This window comes from Populus alba, chromosome 9 (genome assembly GCF_005239225.2).
Source record: "Populus alba chromosome 9, ASM523922v2, whole genome shotgun sequence".
NCBI lineage: Eukaryota > Viridiplantae > Streptophyta > Magnoliopsida > Malpighiales > Salicaceae > Populus > Populus alba.
In genome coordinates, this window is record NC_133292.1 from 3434167 (window position 1) to 3453293 (window position 19127).

At 29.3% G+C, this 19127-nt stretch overlaps 1 protein-coding gene across 2 annotated transcripts; it reads right to left on the reverse strand.

Moving 5' to 3' along the window:
• Positions 1-6232: 6232 nt before the first annotated feature.
• Positions 6233-10916, reverse strand: LOC118053756 (nudix hydrolase 9). 2 transcript variants are annotated; one of them, XM_035065110.2, is made up of 10 exons: positions 10695-10916; positions 10524-10598; positions 10366-10422; positions 9765-9847; positions 8989-9047; positions 8340-8488; positions 7980-8051; positions 7764-7850; positions 7114-7272; positions 6233-6646 (listed from the first exon to the last, which is right to left on the reverse strand). In XM_035065110.2, exons 1-10 carry the CDS (start codon positions 10752-10754, stop codon positions 6551-6553), a joined length of 897 nt encoding a protein of 298 aa, XP_034921001.1. In that variant the 5' UTR covers positions 10755-10916; the 3' UTR covers positions 6233-6550. The 2 variants fall into 2 exon arrangements, with proteins under 2 accessions (XP_034921001.1, XP_034921002.1); XM_035065111.2 differs by lacking the exon at positions 7764-7850 and having other exon boundaries at positions 7908-8051; positions 10695-10911.
• Between the last annotated feature and the right edge of the window lie 8211 nt (positions 10917-19127).

Below are 19127 nucleotides of genomic sequence, written 5' to 3' on the forward strand. Positions count from 1 at the left end.
TACATAAAACTTGTCAATTTATAATTTTCACCTAGAGGGTTTACACTAGCTATTCTCTAGGCCCATATTGTTTTGGGTCTGATACATCATCAAATCTAATTTATATTGTGTTTTATTGATTATCAAACTTAATTATTTTAGGGTCTGGAATTTTGCGAGACCCATCTTGTTTTGGAATCTTAATTTTTACCTTTTGAAGTCTAAAAAAACCACACAAAATAATTACCTAATAAAAAAAAGAAGAAGGTAAAAGTTAAGAATTTCATAAGATATTTAGATTTCATTAATCATGTACTTAAAAACTTTGTACCAACTTTATGATTGATTTTGATATTCAACTTGCGGAATGGAATATATAGTTTTTTTCTTCAACAATATTATTTAATTTCTACCAACTAATCACGGCACGTAATGAGACTCGCCTACAAATCTTTATCGGAACTTGAGTGGAAGTCTCTATTTCTAATTTCAACGGAGAGAAATGATGCAACGCAACACACAAACCATTCGTCTCTTTCAATCCCACTCTCAATATTGCATCATTTTTCTTTTCTTTTCAATTTCCCCGAAGACAAGTTGCATCACCTTTCTTTTTTCTTTTCAATTTCTCATTTCAGAATTTGGACTTTACGAAGGGATCCTATTCCCTGTGGATTCTCATCTTGGTAATTTCATTCATCAAAACTCCTCCATGCTGGAAACATGTGAAAGCGGTATTAAAAGAGCGTTTTGAAACGTGGTTATATCTGTGTTTAAAAAAAAATAATTTTTTTTTATATATTTTTGAATCATTTTGATGCGTTGATCTTAAAAATAATTTTTAAAAAATAAAAAAAAATCATTTTGATGTATTTTGGCACGAAAAAAAAACACTTTAAAAAAAAATCTAACCACGCTTTCAAACATGCTCGATTTTGTTTAGGCCGTGGATTGGAATTTGACCAAGCGAGTATTGTAAGTTGTGGTCCAAATCATGACTAAATTAACACAAAAATCAGGATAAAGAAATTATTTTAAAATTTTCTTTATTTATTCTCGGATTTCTTTCTTTACTTGTCTTATTATTTTAGGATTGTTTTTCCTTTTCAAAGTGGGTTTAACACGTATTTAAACACTTTGTAAGTTGTTTTTTAAAATATGTTTTTTAAGAATTATTAAATTTCATAATATATAAAAAAAATAGTTTTTTTTTCTATTGTAAACCTAGAATTTGAGAAAGTCTAGTGTTATATCTTGCTATAAACCGAGTATGTAAATAAGGACATTTATTATATAAATATGGCCCCACACGGTGTTACGTGACATATGGAGACATAACATGGTGCTTTCGCCCCCACAGTAAAAGAAAGAAAATTGAAGGAAAATGTGAGATTTCTTTATGAGGCATATTAGGCTATGTGACTTGAAAAATTGGAAGTGATATGTGCATTTAGCTCGTGATGCAGTAAGACAGACTGGTATTGAGATTTATTTTGTATTTTAAAAATATTTTTAAATTTAAATGTTTTTGAATGTTTTCAAACATGGTTTTGACATGTTTATGTTAAAAATAATTTTATAAAATAAAAAATATATTTTTTTGATATATTTCTAACAGAAAAGTATTTTGATGAGTTGATTATAGTTGAATAAAATAATAACGCACCCAAAATGGTTAGTTGACGAAAAGGGTCTATTTAAAAACATGATTTGCATCGCGTTTCCTTCATATTTTGATATATTTTTTTTAATGTTTTTAGATACTTTATATGATGATTTTAAAAAATAATTTTTTTTTTAAAATGAAAAAAAAATATTATTTTGATATATTTTTTTAACAAAAAAATACTTTAAATCACAATCACCACCACAATTCTAAACAAGATTGGAAAAAAAAACAAAAGTGCTGGATTCACCCAGTTTGGCCAAGCTCGAACAGCTAGAAACCTAGCAATGTCCATACCCAGACAGCTTGCACTTCAATTTTGCCATGGCTTGTCTGTAAATTCTTAACTATACAACCTTTTCCCCTCACTAGACATCCAATTATTCATAAAATATTCTCATGATATCTCTGCTTACTGGTCGATACAACGACCAACCAAAATGTTGTTTTTTTTTACAATCAACAGGCATGAAGATTCTTTGCCTCATGAATACTCAAATTTATTTACAATAATGGAACCTAAAGGTAGAGAAAAGAGAGCACAAAAGCAAACGTGGAAGAGAGAGAGACAGAGAGCACATGGATTTTATATTTGTTTTTCTATTTTCTACTTTCTCTCTAGCTTTAAGAACGAAATCTCTCAACCCTTATTTATACAAAAAGCTAGCGATGCAGAATTAGCTCTAAAATTAATCATGGAAATTTAATAAATTTATAGAATCAGTGAATATCCTTTAGGAATCTCCAAAACGAATGCAAGAACTTCAAGGAGGATGTCAATGTATTATTATTTGAATGGTGAAATCTTGTAAAAGAGGTCATTTAATTTAACGAGAAGAAGCTAAATAAGCATTACAAAAAGTTCATAAAAGAATTTATGCAACTCATGCTAATTAATGTATAATAACAAAGCAGATGTAACGATTTGGAAATTTCTAGTTATGTATGAAAATGGATTATATTGACTAAATCAAGAAATGTCATAGATGTGAGATATATAATGACAAGATAAACACATATTTGGCTCCTATGTTCAATATGATCTCATCTTAGTCTTTTGATACGTGGGGATTAAATGTTACAAAACCGATCAATCCAAAGACCATCAATGAGTATAGATTCATTTTGAGCATAGATTCGTCTAGATGATTGTCACACCTAGATATTACGGTGACCGATTAAAAATTATCTTTGTGAAAAAAAAAAATAATATCTAACATCTTGTTTTTTAGGGAATTATTTCTCGTTTAAGGAGTTGTCACCTAGTATTATGATTACTAAAAACTCTAATTGGTCAACAAGGATTCTTTAGTACAGGACTTGTTACGCGAAAGAGAAGATACTATCACCCCTTAAATGTCCTACCTGAGATAAGCTGCATTACTGGTTTTGTTTTAAATTGCCAAGAGTTTGTCTTTGTTTCATTTTTAAGGTCATCCTATAATATTTTTTACTCTGGCGTCAATAAATAGTTACCTATGAATATTTCCAACTCTTGCCTTGATAAATATTGCACAATCCATAAAGTATGATATTTCTAACTCTAGTACTAGTGAATAAATCTGCAAAATTCTGTATTAAAATAAATGGAAACTATTTTTTTTTTGCTTTCCTTTTTTATCATTTTTTTTTTTTTTATGTAGCTCAGTCTCAAAACTTAAAAAAAAAAAGGGGTCAGGTCACTGTCCAAATCAGTGACCCGGCTGGCCACTGTTGCACATATGCGTGAATGGTTCACGCACGCACGCACGCACGCAACAGTAATTAGTTAATTATTTTAGCAAGCAAGGAAGGAAACTTACCTGAGTGTGCGGCTGCTGGAGGCGAAGTCGAGAGAGATGGTTGGGCGCTGCTCGCGGTTGTCAATCCAACCTGCTGCTCACGATGGATTTGGGGTGTTGTCGCGGAGGAGATCTTCCAAACATCACTTCATATCTACGTATTGCTCACTTGTTTCTGGGGAAGAAGAGAGACAGGGGCGTCGACCAGGATGAAGCTGGTTGCACTGTTGGGCTGCTTCTACGGCTAATACTTGTTCCACAACAACCTAAAAATTTTATTTTGCAAAATAGATTTTTATTTTATCATCAAAATATTCCTTGATATTTTGTATATTTCAAAGCATGTAAAATGATAGAAATCTCTACACATAAAACTATTTTAATATAACTTGGAATGATAAAATTTCAAAGAAATAAATTTTGATGAAAAAAATGAAAAAAATTGCATTGTTCATGTTAATGTTACCTTTTTCCCAATTCTTTTAGTTTATGGGATAATAATATGTATAGGAAAAAAGATTGGGAGTGAATGGGTGTATATATAAAAGAAGGAATAAAGACCTGCAAATGGAACCAAGTCCAGGCACGAACGTCCTTGAAAGGGCTTACTAGATAGGTGCTACGTCACAAACCTGTCTAATTTTTTTATCGTAAAAAACAAAGACGATGCAAACATTTCTAAAAAAAACAAAAAAACATACAAGATTTTAGTCACTAATTCAATTGGGTTTAGTAAACTCAACTAATCTAATAATATGAATAAAAAAAATACAATGATAACTAAATAAAAACTGACAAAACAAATGCCAAAAAAACCAACTTGAGCATATTTGAGTTAGCATGCTAAATATGTGACTTGGTTGTGACAACGAGATAATCCAGTCAAAAGTGAATTGAATAAAATCATAAAACTCAGTTAACAAAAAATTTAATGTTGAAGAGTGAAATTGATTTTTTTTTTTTAAAGCAATGAAATAAAACTTAAGTCAAACAAGGTTAATCTACTAACACTGCGATCATGAGCTTTAGGATATCCTTGTAGAAATGAAAGAGAAAAAAAAACATGAAAGCTAATTTCTAATTCATCAAATTTTGAAGGATAAAATTAAAATAAATTTTTTTAAAAAAAAAAAGAAAAAGAAAATGTTGAAAGTTCTTATCTAGTGTCGATTAAAAAATTAAGTGAGAACGTAATAACTCCTTAGAAAGAAAAATAGAAAAAAAAAATTAATGTTTAATTTCTAGCAAACAAAATATTAAAGAAAAAAATTGAAAAAAAAATATAATTCAAAAAAAGGTTGAAAAAACCCGACCCAAACTCACCCAAGTCAGCATGCAAAATTTGTGATCTAGTTGTGATATTGAGGTAATTGTGTTGAAAGTAAATTGAATGAAATCGTGAAGCTTAATTGTTAAACAAGTCAATGTTGAAAGGCAGAATAACCTGAATTATTTTTAAAATTAGTGAAAAATTCAATATAAAGTAAATAAAAAAAATATAATGAAGCCTAATCTCCAATTAAATAAATATTAAAGGATGAAATTGAAAAAAAAAAGCTTAAAAAAAAGAAAAAAAAAAAGGCAAACCCAGATGAATATCTTAAACTTGGGTCAATCTCCCAAACTCACAACCTATGAAATCCTAGACATGGACTCAATCAAGAACTTTAATTCTCAATTAATTTAATATTGAATGATGAAATAAAAAAAAATAATTTTTTTTCTTGCCAAAGTAAAAAAAAAAAATAGCAATAAAAAAAATAGGATCAAATCTAATAGGAAAACAATACTAAGAAGGATTAAATTAGAAAAAATTAAACAGATCACAATCAAAAGAATGTGCACCAGATCTGATATATGAAAAAAAAATTAAAGGAATATGAAATTAAAAAAAAATTATAATTTTATAAATTATTTCATATAAAAAAATAATAATCAAAAGAACATAGATCAAATTTAAAGAATTTTTTTTTTTAAAATGTTGTGTTGAACATTTAAAAGGTTAGGAATGAAAATCGAGAAAAGGAGAGAATAAAAAAAAAAAAGACAATCAGTACAAAATCAAAGGTTTGTTGACACACGTGCCACCTAAGAATAGAGGGGATGTTGAAATGATTTGAGTGCCGCTTTGAAAGCTAGTGTTAGGTCATTGAATGATGACGCATGCGAATCCTAAGAGTGTGACCACTACCCACGTGTTAACACACGCACACACATCAACAACTTTTTTTTAATAAATTTATGTTTGCTAAATTACCAAACAACTCTAAATGAACCTGATTGATTATATATATATAATAAAAAGATGAAAATAACCTTGGATGCAAGAGAAAGAAATTTTGATTTTAGAAGTACTTTTATCATTTCACCATGTTTAAAAAATTAAAGTAACATAGAATGCACTTCAACCTAAGTTTAGATTTTTTTATTTTTAAAAATAATTAAATCATTTTATTATGCTAAAATAATATATATATATATATATAAAACTGATTTATCTAAATTAATTTGTTAATGAATCATATAAAAAATATATATATTATAAAGTCCCCAGCACAATAAATCTAGAGCTACAATGATTTGCTTTGCTTATCCTTTTTTTTTTTTTTTTTTAAAAATATCGAGCTTCCCTTGCTTACTAAACAACTGCTTCCATATGAATTCATGCTAAGAAATAAACATTCATTACAACAGTACTAAGTTGAGCATCAGGGCAGTTTTTTTAGTCATCAGTTCTATATGTTACTCTTGCTGTCTCTTTCTCACTGTGTAGTTCAGCTTTTTGCTTTCTCTAGGTGATTTAAGAAACTCCAAAACAAAGAATTCCAGGTGATATAACACCAGCTTATTCAACTTACACTGTTTAACGACATTGACGCGAGGAAAATAAAGCACATGTAAACAGAACTGGCATTTATACACATGCTACAGCTTTAAATAGCAAATATAGATACATGCATTGTCGCATATCTATGTATGCAAGAAGAGAATCAAGCGAAATGCCTTTCTGTTATGGTGTCAACTGGAATGTCGACACCAAGTTCATGAGAGTCAAAATCCTGTTGCTAAGTATTATTGAGGGACTAAGAGCTGACGAATTCCATTGTTTGGCAGTGAAGAACCATCAGATATTCTTCATAGCTTCCAACATCAGCTTATAGAGAGCAAGTCCACCTTGATGGCAGCCAGGCATTTTAGATGCCATGTTTTCTAATTCAATCTGCAATATAGAGATCCTAAAGTAAGTCAACGTGTCTTCAATCAACATGGTGAGATGATGTGATTATGAATGATGCCAACACATCAAGAAGTTGTATCCATACTTCATATCATTTCCAGTAGTGCTACAATCTATCATTTTTCATGAATCATTAAGTGATGGAAAGTTTAATTTCTGCGATAACTTTGCTCTCCCTCCAGATGCATTTTTATATTGATCAATGGGAGTCTCCTCTTAAAGTCCACCCCACCGTGCAACTGCATCCAATGCTCCTACCAATTTCTTCACTGTACTATCATCACCACTGTTAGCACACTATTGGCTCATTCTATCCATCCATATTCAGCCATTGCCGACACAATTAAATTGTTAAACGCATGACAACTAATGCAAAAACAAATCTAGCATTTGTTTGTTGAAAAGAAACCAATTGAGACATCTATTAGGAAAAATGAATTTGAACTAACCAATGAAACTGTGTAAAGTTGGGTTGATTCATAACCATCTTGTGCACCAGCATACAGTCGTTGAATTTCTTTTGACTCGATGTTACATTTGATAAAGAAAAAAGCAGCTGGTCTGACGTTTAACACCCTGCGGGATATACCAATAAATAGTGGATTGCACTGCAAAGCAAAGATGAAGACAAACATTAGATACATGACTCGCTTGAACTCCATAATTTACATACCAAATAAAACCACAACGCCGGATTATAACCAATGTAGAAATGTGGTCTAAACAAACAAACAATATGGGGGGGCATTCTCTCCAAATGCTCATATCTAAAGCATTAGAGATGAGGTTATGACGCCAGGACTTTTCTTTAACAACCTCAAAAGGCAGATCAAGGCCATGGAATTGATTGCACAAGCAAGGAAAAATATCCATGGATTCAGCCACAATCAATCAATATCTGAAGACACTTCAACATTTATACCATAGGTCCAAAAATACACTGCCATACAAGAAAATCCATCTAAAGCTGAAACTATGGGCATTCTCCATGATTTTTTCAGTACGCAAACTAATTTATGGCCAATACTTTTTATTAATAAATGACATGAGCATGTTTTCTTTTCAAACTTGGCTTTTTAAATGTTCAATAATTTTTTACCTCGGTCCATTTGCAACAACTAAGCACTAGAATTGGAAAGAGAAAACACAAAGCAATTACCCCCTGGCAACAATGATGAAACAATACCTGCAGACAAACGAAGAAAGATAAAAGGTGTGTTCTTGATTAAAAAGTGTAACTCACAAGAGAGGTCACAGGTACTCCAATTTCTTCAACTACTTCACGAATTATACTATCAAACATTTCTTGAGAGACCTTGGTGTTATTGTGTTCCGAATTTGTTAAGCGTTCACCCATCTGATGAGATGCTGCTCCAACTTCTTCAGGCTGTCATCATCATCAAACAATTGCACCAGGTTTAAGTCTTGATAACCCAGACATAAATGTCTGCAAAAGATAAAAGGAAAGAAAAACTTCTGCCACTTGCAAATAAATAGCAACAATAAAATTCCAGTGCATTAATGCACAAGAAAATCCAGGATTATAAAATGCTTCCAAAACAATAGAATCCAAAAGGGAAAACAGGCATCACAGAATTATGTCCTCAGCTATTCATCCTATTGGATAGGATTTTAAGAATCAGGATGCAAGTGTTTCATTTTTCAGATTCTATACCTCTGGATGGCCTCCAGGGAAAACAACGTGTCCAGGAAATTCCCCTACATTGTAACTTCTTTGTAACACAACTATTTTCTTGTCAGATGTCTCTAAAATTGCACCATTACCCAGTGGACTTGAGGTGTGTTGACACTGCATAAGGTCATCTACAAAAAAAAATCAAAGCTGTAGATATATATTATGAATTATAACAAAGAATTTTTTTTAAAAAAAGGGCATCTTGTGCTAAAAAAAATAACAATTCTGTGAGATATCCAATATGATTTTTCATCTTCCACAAATCAATACAAGATCATTTTTTCTTTTTCAATAAGAAATTCAGGCAGTATCTGAAATGTATTCTCAAAAGATTCATCACTGAATATGTATTAATTTATTGCTTGATTTCATTTGACTTTAAAATATACTGATTTTCAACCAGCAGACATGTGCATCATTTCATCTTTTAATAAAATCCTCCAACAGCAGACAGACCACCACATGTTGAATTAAATAGTAAGACAAGGCAAAACACAAATTTATGAGCTCATGTGCATAGCAACTGACATGGTAACAACAACAACGATAAGGTGTCAAAAAATAAAAAATTAAAACAAACAAAGACATCCTATTCTGTGATGAATATTTCACATGAACGAAGAGATACCTTCTGATGGAACAAGGAACTTTTCCCAAAGAGGATTTAGGTTTGTTCCCACAAAAGTCCTGGATAACAAGTAGATAGCATCAACTCTTCATTTCAGGGGAAGAAAAATAATAAGCAAATATGATGTGTTTCATTGCAATTACTGAAATTCAAAAAATCTGTTAAATATTTAAACCAAGAGCAATAATCCACTAATTTATAAGAAAATTGAGAAACGGCTTCAGGCCAACCATCAGAACTGAAAAACCGAATAAATGCAAGCTGATTATAAAAACAATTCTATACTGTATCCAACTAAAGAATTTAGCTGGCAGCTTTATATTTGTCAATATTTAAACCAAGAGCAATAATCCACTAATTTATAAGAAAATTGAGAAACAGCTTCAGGCCAACCATCAGAACTGAAAAACCGAATAAATGCAAGGCTGATTATAAAAACAATTCTATACTGTATCCAACTAAAGAATTTAGCTGGCAGCTTTATATTTGTCCACCTTAACCTATGACAACCCACTGTTAAGAAGACTAATCAGTAGATGCAGAACTCATTTCCAGTAATGAACTTGCTATGTCTTGCCACTGGTAAGAGTTATAACATCAACGGATACTATCCTCATAAGATCATTGACCAAGTATTATGAATGTGGGACTGAACACTATGTCCAAATATCAATCTAGATGAGATTAACAATTTAACGTGAGAGTTGACTCATAATTTATTGGTTTGCTCTAGGAAATTAATAGATGGTATTTCTGAACTGAGGTTGAAAACATACCTATAATCTGTCAAACCAAGGTGGAGACACACATGAAAATCTTGTTGTGAACCACCTCTGTTGCACAGTGTATACCCTCCATACTGTGAAGTCATTAACAAAACAACAGATAAGGAACCACAGTTCATAAAAAAAAGCTTTCAAAGTAAAATGCAGGGAAAATTTTCACGCATTAAAATTTTAAAAATAAGTTATACATATGCAAGGCATCAACTTTTAGTCTGCTGCATAACGCAATTATTATGTCTTGCATCAAATGCTTCAATAGAATCATAGTTTTATTTCTACTATCAGTCCAATTATTAAATCCCCATTCTCATCAATATTTGGTTTATCTTGCTTTTTATCAACACAAGACATTACAATCGGTTTAGAACTGTGGAAACTGTATAAAAACTCAAGAATAACTGCCGAATGCACTTGACATCAACTCGACAGCATTGGCAAAAGAATCATGGTAATAAGCATCAAATCAGACGCAAATAACGGCATTTTAGAGTTCTTTTTGGTCTGGTATTAACAATGAAGGTTTGCTAGAATGATGTCTAGCACAAAAATTACACACTTCCCATCATTGGTGCATATCATTAGATCCACATACCCGGAACTTTTTCCCATTGTACAAAGATGCGTTCTTCTGCACCCTCTGATCCCATATCTTTAAAACACCGAAAAAAACAGTTAGTTGTCGAATTATATAGATTTGAACAGGGCCATTTATTTCAATACAGAAATAGATAAATCAGTAAACTAACTTACCTCAGAAATGGAGTTTTCTAATTCAATGTCAGGATGGGCGATTCTATCGTAAGATGGATCAAAAACCACAGATACCTTAATCCAACAATTTTAAAAACTTAAACCACATACATAAATTTTATAATAATGAAGCTTATGATAGAACGGAAAAAAAAAAAAAAAAAAGAGGACCTGAGAAGGCGAGAGACCAGAGGGGCATGAGAGCACAAGTTTGTAGTTTGTTTTCTCCATTTAAATTTCGTCCCACGCACGCCACCTGCTTGATGAAGGTGTCCGATCTAATACAGGCTCTTGTCTAGAATAGTCTCCTGGAAATCATTTTCCGAAAAATCCTACGGATTGGATGAAGCGATTACATTAGTCAGTGGATCGCACTACGTTAGGTAAGAATAAGTGAAATTATAAATGCAATTTTCAATTTCATAAAAATTGTTAATTGAATGAAGTTGATATAAATCCACATGTAAATATTTTACTTGTATTGTTATATTTTAAATAATAGTTTTTTTATTTTTATTTTGAAGGTTTATTCTTATGTTGACTTTATATAATTTAATTTTTATAAATACATCATGCAAATATAAATAATTTATGTATAACTTAATTAAAAAATAAATATAAATTATAATAATATTTTTAATTATAATGAATTTATAAAAACAATCTAAAAAAATTAGTTATTATTTAAAAACATTGTTAAATGAAATAAATTTTTTTAAAAAAATGAGTGAGACCATGTTAACTAAAAATTGCTTTTTTAAAAAAAAGGCCAAGTATTGTTGGGCATAAAAAGACTTGAACTTGTTTGGTATTGTGATAACGATTACATTTTAAAGTGTTATTTGCTTGGAAATGTATTGAAATAATATTTTTTATTTTTGATATCAACACATGAAAACGATATAAAAAATAAAAATAAATTTAATTTGAAACAAAGAAAAAATATAAAATTTTTATTTTTTTTAATATTTTTTAAAAATACAAAACCAAACAAACTCCAAAATAACATGCCTCACCTGCAAAAAAAAAAAAAAAAGGTTGAGACACGCTAGTTATATATATATTATAGAACTCTAAAACGTGTGGGGAAAGCACTGTAGCTTTCCCCACGCCTCCAATGCATCAGTGAATGAAAGGTTTTTTTTTTATTATTTTTTCTTTTCACACGACTCACTATACTCATTATTAATATATTATTATTATATTATATTATATTATATTATTCCTAAGCATCAGTGAATAAAAGTGGTTTTTTTTTCACGCCTCACTTTACTCATTATTAATATATTATTATTATATTATATTATATTATTTAATTGTCTTATTTTTTTTTTAATTTTTTTTTGTTTTTTTAATGAATTTTTTTGTTTGATTTAGTTTGTTGGTATTAAATTTTTTCTATTTAATTATCAGACTTTCATAACATGTATCCTGGCTTGACGGGTTAACTTGGTTTGATGGGTTAACCCAGTTAAATTTAGGTAAACCCGTTAATTTTTTTATTTATTTAGTTATCAAACTTTCATGATGCGAATTCCAGATTTGACGGGTTAATCCAGTTAATTGATTTTTTTTCTTTTTCTTCATTAGTTTTTTTTTTCTGTTGGTTTTTTTTCTTTTTAATCAATCTATTTAATTATCACACTTATATGACACGACCTTGCAGTCAGAGCTACATCCAAGACTATTGGATCTGGTATTGCAGCCACCCCACTTAAACTTGGGTCATGCAAGTTTAATGTTATTATTAATATTATAAATATTACTTTTAGGTCAGGTGTTGCAGCCAAACTCAAGATTTTTGGGTATAGCTTTGCAGAAAGACCTAACACTTTTTAAATATTAATTTTTTATATATATTTTTTATACAAAAAAAAATGACCCGCGGCATTATAGTAACTTTGTTTTTATTTTTTTCTTTTTTTTCCTGTAGCAGTTTTTTTTCACTGTAGAATTTTATTTTTTTTTGCTTTTGTTTCTTTTTATTTTATCCAAAATTGAATTCTTTGTCTTTTGTTTTTTCTTTTTTTTATTTTTTTTTTCAAAATTATCTTTACTAATTTTTTTTAAATATTGAGCTGGTAGAAATTTTAACTATGTTGTTTTTTTCTTCAAAAACATTGTGAATTGCTATAATATTCTCATACATTGTTTTTTTTTTTTTTAAATGGTCTTTGTAGACTTTATTTTCTTTTATATTAAGTTGGTTAAGAATTTAGCTTTATAGCTTTTTCTTTTTTAAATAATATGGATTGCTACAGTGTTTCTCATACATATTTTTTGTTTTGCTACAGTGTTTCCCCATATATTTTTTTTAAAAATTATATTTATTGAATTTATTTTTTTAATATTGAGCTAAATGATAATCTAACTTTAGCTTTCCCCACATGTTTTTTTTTGTTTTTTTTTTCAAAATTGTCAATTTTTACATTTTTTTTTTCAGAATTATTTCTGTTGATTTTATTTTTTTACTATTGAACTGGTTGAAAATTTAGTTTTTTATTTATTTCTTTAAAACACTATAGCTTTCCTCAGGTGTTTTTTTTCCGCTTTTGTTTCCTTTTTTTTACATGTTTTTTTTTCATTTATTTTACCCAAAATTGACTTTTTTTAAAATAAAAAAAATAGTCTTTGTCGTTTTTTTTATATTGATCTGGTTGAAAACTTAGCTTTGTAGCTTTTTTCAGAAAAAAAAAAAAAAAAAAAAACGCTATGGATTATTACAATATTAGCTTTGTTTTTTTCTTTTTAATTTTTTTTAATGAATTTTTTTGTTTGATTTAGTTTGTTAATGTTAAATTTTTTTATTTAGTTATCAAATTTTCATGATACGGATCTCGAGTTTGATAAGTTGACCTGATTTGACGAGTTATTTTTTTTCATTTAGTTTAGTTTGTTAAAGTTAATTTTCTTTTTATTTAATTATCAGACTTTCATACTTTCATGATACGTATCCTGAGCTTGACAGGTTAACTTGGTTTGATGGGTTAACCCAATTAATTCTGGGTAAACCCGTCATTTTTTTTTCTATTTAGTTATCAAACTTTCATTACGCGAATCTCAAGTTTTACGGGATAACCTGGTTTAAAGGGTTAACCCAATTAATTCATTTTTTTTTCTTTTTTTTCATTAGTTTTTTCCTTCCTGCTGATTTTTTTTCTTTGTTTTTTTTAATTAGTCTATTTAATTATCACACTTTTATAACACGACCTTATAGTCAGACCCACATCCAATATTCTTGAGTCCGGTGTTCCAGTCAAGCTCACTTAAACTTAAGTCATGCAAGTTTTAATTTTATTACTATATTATAAATATTACTTTTAAGCCAGGCGTTGCAGCCAAACCCAAGATTTTTAGGTATGGCCTTGCAAAAAAACCCAAGATTTTTAAAATTTTTTGTTTTTTTTTTAATATTTTTATACAAAAAAAATGACCCACGGCATAGCGCGGTTACCAAGGCTAGTATATATATATATAAAAGATCACTCACTGAAGTTCTTTTTAAATAGAATGAACAACTTGTCACGTGAAAAAAATTGATATTCAAAATATTTAGATTTCAAAACTCAAAATTTCTAATTATTTTCACATAAAAAAAATCTAAAAACCTCAATAAATTCATTTATAATTTCAAAACACTATTTATTCAATCTAAAATTAAAAATCAAACCAAATAAAAAAAATTATAACATTTGATCTACCTTTTCTAGCATGGTTAAATGAAAAAATTACATTCATTAAGCTTCTATTTTTAGACAAACTCATTGACACTAATATCAGTATTTTTTTTTTTATGACTAGAATGTAACTGATTGAACCATTTCTCTCTCATCTTTCATATCAAGTGACTTTCTCTCATATCTTAATATTCAGGATTAAAATACGATAAAAATTATGTTTAAAGCTAAAATCTAAAAATTTAAAAACATGGACCAATTATGTAAAAATTAAAAACTTTAGGGACCTAATTGAAGTTCTCTACACCCGTTGAGCAATGACAATGAAAAAATAGCTTTGTTTTATTTATTTATTTTTCGGTTATTTATTTTGTTTAACTATATTATAAAATTTTGTTCTATAAAAGGGTTTTTAATTTAATTTGAGAATAACCTCTAACATTTCCATATGCAAAGCATGCATAACAAAACAACAAAACAAATCTCAATATATAAAATCATGCCAGCATAACTTGTGAGGACAAGATAACAAAAAAAAAAAATTTCAGTGAGCAAAGTGTAAAAATAAATTAGAAACCAAAAAGAAAAAAAAAATTGTTATATGAATAATGAAATGAGCACTATATATAAACATTATTGTGACATTGAAAACGCTACTATTAAACACCTTAATATTTTAATTTATTTTGTAATTGTAATGGTTGATATGTTTATTTTGGGATGAATTTTTGGCTAAACCTATTAGTTTGCCCCTGCATTTTAACTAATCAATCAAATTAGTTCTTTGATTATTAACTAAATCAGTTAAACCTTATAAAGCCTTTTGGTTTCCTTTTTTTTTTTTGGCATGGGTTGGTATTCTTCTGTGGTGTTGAGATGCTGATTTTACAGATTGATGAGGCATGGAGACTGGAGAGAGCCTTTTTCTGGGCTGGCTTAGCTTCTCCTTTTTTTTAGGGTCGGGTGGGGCCCAGCATTTTCCACTGTGGAGACAGCAGCAATGAATGCACTGCCCATTTGCCTCCAACATTGAAAGAGTTGTTGCAATTTTGGTTAGGATTAAGGCTTTTTGGTTTTGGATTGCTGGTTTGCCTTGCCAGTTCCTAGCCATTGTTTGCTCGATTTTTTTTTTAAAAAAAATTTTAAATATCCGAATCAGTTTTATATTTACTTTAATTAATATTTTAAAATCTTAAAATTAATAATTAAATAAGTCTTCAATTTATAACACTTGAATTAATAATTTTTAAAAAGTAAATTTAACATCTTTTTTAAGCTACAACCTATAAATTTAGTTTGCACAATTTCTTCTTCTATTTAAATGGAACCAGGTTTGTTTTTCTCTATCTTTTTCCGTTTGGTTTGTTGTCTTAATGGATTTTGTACTTTTAGTATCATTTCATTTTGATTTTTTGTAAGCTTTTTTAGATCTATTTTGTCATTTTTGCACTTCATGTCTTGGTTCATATCAGTTAGGGGTGTATGTAGCAAATTTTTTTTTTTTTTTTTAGAGGGGGGTATGTTCTCAGTTTTTGCTTTGTTTTCCAAATAACAAGAAAAAAAAATGCATGCATAGGCACACAGAGATGTGCCATAAAAGGTTTCTTTACGATTTTAATTTGTTTTGCTGGTTATGTTTGAGCTTTTTATTATATTTCTTTGTATTTGCGATGTGATTAGCTTGTTTGATGTTTATTTTATGCTTTATTATTTTCAGTGTCTTTTATCCTCTTTTTTTTTTTTTTTTTTTCTTGATGGGACATTAGACTTTCATAACCCCTGTTTAGTTTTAGATTTGTGAAGCTCTAAGACTTGCCTACCTAACTATCGATCCTAGTAGGCAAAATTTCCTTGTGTGTTCCTACCTAAACACCCACTTAATGTTTCTTTCCTTTCCATTTGGTAAGGCTGGTTGGAAAAGTTTAAAGAAAGAAATATCATTTATCTTCAATAGATTATCTAGTGATGAATCACCTCTTGGCATTGACTTGACTTTGATGTTTGCATAAAGATTTCATAGATAATTATGGAGTTGATAATAATGGCAATAACAAAATAATGATGTTCATAATATTAAAATTGATGAAATATATTAATGATTATTGTGATTGTAATGATGATGTAGCAGTAAGGTGGTAATGGCAATCGTTTTAAGTCGCTATAAAGTAAGTCAACAATATCAATGATTGCAGCATGTTATTATTATCATAGCATGCACGACTTTGAATGATAGATTTGTCTCTTAGAATGAAAGGTTTTAAGTTTAATTATAAAATTATAATTTTAAAAGAGTCGCCACATATTATCATGGTTATTAGAAAACTTATAGTCTATGAAAGTGTTGGTGAGAGGACTAGTCGTGCAAAAAAAAAAAATGCATTATCTCCTGTGCACCCTACCTAAAGAAAGCTGCATTATTGATTGATTGTTATTCCAAGTCGTGTTTTTATTTGTTAGTCTCATCTAAGGTTTAAGACTTGCAAATCTCTTTTCGTAAGGAAGTCTTTATCTTATCAAATTAAATCTTAACTATTTTAGGATCCATATTTTAGAATCGCATTTATGTTCTGCATTATATCTTTAATACTTTAGGGTATACTTTACAATGTAATTTTATACCCTTAATAATAAGTCTATGGCTAATTCTTAATAGTTATTGCTATTAATTCATTTAATTTAATATCAGGAGCATGCATTACATTGTAAAATTCATACCCTGAATATTAATTAAACAAATTTTTTTGTGAGATTTTGGCCAAATCTTGATGGATAATCATAAACTGGTTACGATATTCTTTTTAATATTTTTAAAACATGATTAAAAAAAAATGTATTTTTTTTATTTTTTGGAAAATATGCATGAAAAAATCTTTAGAATTTGATCGTATGCATGAAAACAAAACATATATATATATATATATATATATATATATATATATATAAGGTTTTTGTATTTTTTTGAAATTTAAAAGAAAATCAAGTTATTTTTAATATCAGATATTGTACCTTACATTGTAAGTCTACAACCCAATATTAAATGAAATTCTTAAAGAAAAAACATGTTTTTTTATTCTCTGAAATAAAGGAAATTTTCTTGAATTTTTAAACTTTTGGCATCATTATTGGCTTCTTTTCTCTCTCTCTTAGTATACTTTAGATGAATATATCAATTTTGACAATAAGACATTTTGATGTTGTCATTGCAACGTGTTTTTATGGCTTCTAGAACAACTTGCATGTTCAACTAAAACAAGCTCACAACTCTAGCTCTGTTGTCTTGGTGGGAAAATTCGACTGTTAAAAGCACGTCCAACACCTAAATATCTAAATCTGTTTTTAAATTCTAGAAATGGTCGGTTATCTAAAAACCTTTGGTCTAATTTGCGTGCTTAGAACTCTATACTTTCTTTCACATCTATAGGTGCCAAGATTGATCATTATGTTAATAATTGATTCGGATCATTGTAATAACTATTGCCATTTCACCATAACTTAGGTAGTTATTTGCCAATATTTTTTGTTGTGAAGTTACTGATCCGGTTGTCCTGCTTACCTAATTTTAGCACTCAATGCACCCCAATATCTTTTACTAATTAAGAACTATTTTAACATGCCGCGCCTTAATTTATCAAATGATGAGCTCAAGAACTATGTTTTATTCTTCTGCAACATCACTCCAAGAACATAATCTTTTAATGCCCAATGGTTGTTTGCTTGAAGAAATTAGAAACAAGCTTATTAGAGAACTTAATTAAAATGTTGCCAAGCCCAGGAGCCATCATTCATTGGCATTCCCCATCTTAATCTTGGGTAGATAAACGTGTACGTTGCAATTATTAGAGTTGTGGTTGATAAGAAATAGTCTTTAATCTTTGTCCATGGCTATGAAGGAACTGGAAAAACTTTTTTATGGTATACAACAATCAATTATGTTACATCTGAAGGATTGATTATACTTGATTTGAATGGTTATTTGTACTTGTTGTTACCTCAATTGGTATTGGTTGATACGATGTAGTTATTAGAGTAGTGGTTGATAAGAACTAGTCTTTAATCTTTGTTTGTGGCTATAGAGGAACTTGAAAAACTTTTTTATGGTATACAATAATTAATCGTGTTAGATCTAAAAGATTGATTGTACTTGATCTGAAAGGTTGCTTATACTTGTTACCTTATCTAGTATTGCATCTCTTCTATTACCTGGTGGTTGCACGTTACATTAACAGTTGATGAAGGTTCGACATGTGCTATAAAAAACACACACATCTCACGCCTCCTTGAAATAACATCAATTATTGTATGGGATAAGGCTCCAACAAATAATAGATGTTGTTTCGAGGCATTAGACCACTCATTACATGGTGTCCTTTTATGTTGTGTTGGTTGTCATCGCAGTTTGCCATTCAAAGGAAAAACAATTTTGTTTGGCGGTGATTTTGGCCAAATTTCGCTTGTCATTCTTGAAGGAACTCGGGATGAAATTATACGTGCTTCTTTAATTAACTCATCACTCTAGCCCAAGTTTACGATTATAACACTCAAAGAGTACATGTATCTTTCAATCGATAGGCTAAGTTCTAATGAAAGATTTGAGATAAGCCAATTTGCTAAATGGATTCTTAGCATTGGCAACAATGATTTGTATGATTTGTCATGCTCTAATGAATGCGATGCATCTTGTTTTTAAATTCCTTATGCATTCTCCTTCACGCTTTAATCAATCTTATTACAACCATTGTCTCAACAATTTATCAATGCATTGGCTAAACTCAATTAGATCCTTATTACTTTGGAGAAAGAGTGATTTTTACTCTGAAAACATAAATATTTCTAAAATTAATGACTTTATTCTTAATATTATACCCGGTGATAAACCTATATATCTTAGCAATGATTTTGTTTCCACATCATTTGAAGAGAATGACAA